The sequence below is a fragment of the Cebus imitator genome, unplaced genomic scaffold, assembly GCF_001604975.1.
Source record: "Cebus imitator isolate Cc_AM_T3 unplaced genomic scaffold, Cebus_imitator-1.0 Scaffold0, whole genome shotgun sequence".
Taxonomy (NCBI): domain Eukaryota; kingdom Metazoa; phylum Chordata; class Mammalia; order Primates; family Cebidae; genus Cebus; species Cebus imitator.
Window position 1 is genome coordinate 5,025,574 of NW_016107315.1, and position 3,846 is coordinate 5,029,419.

Here is a 3,846-nt window from a genome sequence, read left to right on the forward strand (position 1 = left end):
AAGGCCTGCAGAGGGATTTCAAGGTCTAATTTGCTTGTGGTTTTCCTGATATTTGCATGCTTTGGCAGGCAGGAAGGGAAGTGTGGGATGAGATTTTTTTTTTTTTTTTGAGACTAGAGTCTCACTCCATTGCCCAGGCAGGAGTGCAATGGTGCAGACTTGGCTCAATGCAACCTCCGCCTCCTGAGTTCAAGCGACTCTCCTGCCTCAGCCTCCCAAGTAGCCGGGATTACAGAAGCCCGCCACCACACCTGGCTAATTTTTGTATTTTTAATAGAGATGGGGTTTCACCATGTTGGCCAGGCTGGTCTTGAACTCCTGACCTCAAGTGATCCGCCTGCCTCGGCCTGCCAAAATGCTGGGATTACAGGTGTGAGCCACTGCACCCAGTTATTTATTTATTTATTTTTTTTGAGACAGAGTCTCACTCTGTCTACCAGGCTGGAGTGCAGTGGCATGATCTCGACTCACTGCAACCTCCGCCTCCCAAATTCAAGCAATTCTCCAGCCTCAGCCTCCTGAGTAGCTGGGATTACAGGCGTGTGCCATCATGCCCAGCTAATTTTTGTATTTTTAGTAGAGACAGGGTTTCACCATGTTGGCCAGGGTGATCTCAAACTCCTGACCGCAAGTAATTCGCCTGCCACGGCTTCCCAAACTGCTGGGATTATAGGCCTGAGCCTCTGCGCCAGCCAAGATTTTAAACCAAATCATAGAACTTCTGTGAGGTCCCTCCTGGCCCAGACTCTTCCCTTCCCTTTCCTGGCCAGCTGTGTTCCAGCGGGCACCTAAAAACTGTCAGAGTTATGGGGCCCCTGGATCAGCCATTCTGCACATTCTCTGCGATGGAGTCTGGATCAGGGATTTCCCGGGCTTCATTTTGCTCAACTGTTTCCATAGCAACTCCAAACAGTGGCGTCAAAACCGCGACAGGGACTCGCATTTGTCCCCCGAGGAAAGTTACTGTACTGAGATGGAGTTCCCAGGGCTGAAGTAGAAAAGTCAGAGCAAAAGGCCATGCCTGTGTCTTCCTCCTGCCTCGGGGCCTAACAACTTCCTTTCAGATCTGTGGCGAGTATCTCTAAAAGCCACGCTGCCCGCCAACACTCCTTCAACCGCTCAGTTCCACAGAGGCCCCCGGAAAGGCCGGTTTGTCTGCCCTGTGTTCTTTAAATGGCGTAGACGACCCTGGAACGCCCCGCCCCCTCCCGCCAAGGAAGAACACCATTGGCTCTCTCCAGAGGTTTCCCTTTCATTGGTCAGCGGGTGAATGTCGACCTGCAGATTCGGTCCTAAGTTTCTTTTGGTTTCCGGTGTCTTTGCGATGGCGGCTCTGGACTCCCTGTCGCTCTTCACTGGCCTCGGCCTGAGCGAGCAGAAGGCCCGCGAGACGCTCAAGAACCAGACTCTGAGCGCGCAGTTGCGCGAGGCCGCTACCCAGGTGCGAGCCCCACTGCCCTCGGCCTGGTTTGCGGGTCTTGCTGCCACGCAGCGCGGGGCGGGGTCCAGATCGGGACCTGCCCCACTTGTTTTGCTCTTTCCTCTCACTGAGCGTGGGGCTTGTCTCTTGATCCCTCTGCCTCCAGGCTCAGCAGACCCTGGGCTCCACCATTGACAAGGCTACCGGGACCCTGTTATATGGCTTAGCCTCCCGACTCAGGGATACTCGGCGTCTCTCCTTCCTTGTAAGCTACATAGCCAGTAAGAAGATCCACACTGAGCCCCAGCTGAGCGGTGAGACTCCTCCCTGTCCTGCCAGTTCGACCACCAATGCCTCCCTTCAGCCAAGACCCTTGTCTTACCTTTTTTGCCAAGTCCTCCAGTTTCTAGACATCTAGTTCTGCACAGGCACTGAGGCATGCAGTGGGTGGTGAGACTAACAAGGGAACTGTCAGGGTCTGAGAGGCATCCACTCTTGACACGTACTTCTTTCTCTCTTCCCTGTGTCCTGTAGGGTGGTGGTGCCAGGGCTTAACTTTTCAGGAGGCCAGACTATCCTTGGAGTTTCATGAGATTAGGACCCTGTCTGTCCACTTATTGGAGCAGAGATGCCACAAACTCATTGGCTCTTTTTTCTCAGCTGCTCTTGAGTATGTGCGGAGTCACCCCTTGGACCCCATTGACACTGCGGACTTTGAGCAGGAATGTGGCGTGGGTGTCACTGTGACCCCAGAGCAGATTGAGGAGGCTGTGAGTCTTTCCCCAGGCATCGTCCACCTCCCCAGTCCTGGCCATGACAAGAGTGGCTCCGTTTCCCTCCCCAGGAGGACTCAGAGTAAGGGAGTGGGTTCCCAGAATATCTGTGAAGGTGGCATTCCTGAACCACATGGTTTGGGTTTCTGCAGGTGGAGGCTGCCATTAACAAGCACCGGCCCCAGCTCCTGGTGGAACGTTACCGTTTCAACATGGGGCTGCTGATGGGTGAGCAGGGCCTGAGATGGGGCTATATTGTTATCTCTGGTCATGCCTTTTCTTCTGGGCACGAGTGAGAGGGGGCTGGGGGAAGGAACAGGAGTGACTTAAAGTGGTCTGGCTGGGCTCAGGCTTTGGTTCCTGTGGTTAGCCAGGAACTTTCCTTGGGAAGGAGGTGGGGGGAGTACTGTTTTTTGCCTTTCTGCAGCTCCTTGTGGCTATGCTTCTAGGAGAGGCTCGGGCTGTGCTCAAGTGGGCAGATGGCAAAATGATCAAGAACGAAGTGGACATGCAGGTGGGCATGCTTCACTAAGCTGAAGCTGGCAAAGACTTTGGCATCCACTAAGGGATAAAAGGCAGGAGGGCTGGGCATGGTGGCTCATGCTTATGATCCCAGCACTTTGGGAGGCTGAGGCAGGGGGATTGCTTGAGTCCAGGAGTTCAAGACCAGCCTGAGTGTGGTGGCACAATCTCGGCTCACTGCAACCTAGTCACTGCCTGTAGTCACAAGCTACTCAGGAGGCTGAGGCAGGGGAATTGCTTCAACCCGGGAGCCTGAGTTCACTATGTTTAGTGAGAACCCATCTCTACAGAAAATTTAAAAATTATCCAGACATGGGTGCATACCTGTAGTCCCAGCTACTTGTGGGGCTGAGGTGGGAGGATTGCTTGAACCTAAGAGGTTGGGTGCAGTAGCTCATGCCTGTAATCCCAGCACTTGAGGGTGCCGAGGCAGGCGGATTACCTGAGGTTAGGAGTTTGAGATCAGCCTGGCCAACACAGTGAAACCCCATCTCTACTAAAAGTATAAAAATTAGCCAGGCATAATGGCAGGTACCTGTAGTCCCAGCTACTCAGAAGGCTGAGGTGGGAGAATTGCTTGAATCTGGGAGGCAGAGGTTGCAGTGAGCTGAGGCTGTGCCATTGCACTCCAGCCTGGGCAACAAGAGCAAGACTCCATCTTAAATAAATAAATAATGAAGAAAAAGAAGGAATGAGGGAGGGAGGGAGGGAAAGGAAAAGAAGAAAGGAAGAAAGGTGGGAGGAGTGCACAGTAGAGCCCAGTGTGGAACGAGCAGCACCTGAGGGTAGTGACAGACTTAGGCCCCTTGCCTAATTCGAGGTTAATCACTTTAAACCTCAGTTTGTGGCCAGGTACAGTGGCTCACACCTGTAATCCCAGCACTTTGGGAGGCCAAGGTGGGCAGATCACGAGGTCAGGGGATCGAGACCATCCTAGCCAACAAGGTGAAACCCCCATCTGTACTAAAATACAAAAAAATTAGCTGGGCATCGTGGTGCATGCCCATAGTCACAAGCTACTGAGGAGGCTGAGGCAGGGGATTTGCTTCAACCCAGGAGGCAGAGGTTGCAGTGAGCCGAGATTGTGCCACTGCAGTCCAGCAAGACTTTGTCTCAAAAAAAAAAAAAAAA

At 53.1% G+C, this 3,846-nt stretch overlaps 1 protein-coding gene across 1 annotated transcript in view; it reads left to right on the plus strand.

Annotated features, from left to right (window-relative positions):
• The first annotated feature begins 947 nt into the window (after positions 1 to 947).
• QARS1 (glutaminyl-tRNA synthetase 1) overlaps positions 948 to 3,846 on the plus strand; it is a 10,511-nt gene continuing 7,612 nt past the window's right edge. Inside the window, exons 1-5 of the mRNA XM_017529522.2 lie at positions 948 to 1,441; positions 1,587 to 1,734; positions 2,081 to 2,190; positions 2,346 to 2,421; positions 2,643 to 2,707. Coding sequence (XP_017385011.1) covers positions 1,271 to 1,441; positions 1,587 to 1,734; positions 2,081 to 2,190; positions 2,346 to 2,421; positions 2,643 to 2,707 — 570 coding nt within the window. The 5' untranslated portion in view covers positions 948 to 1,270. The remainder of the gene's footprint in view (positions 1,442 to 1,586; positions 1,735 to 2,080; positions 2,191 to 2,345; positions 2,422 to 2,642; positions 2,708 to 3,846) is intronic.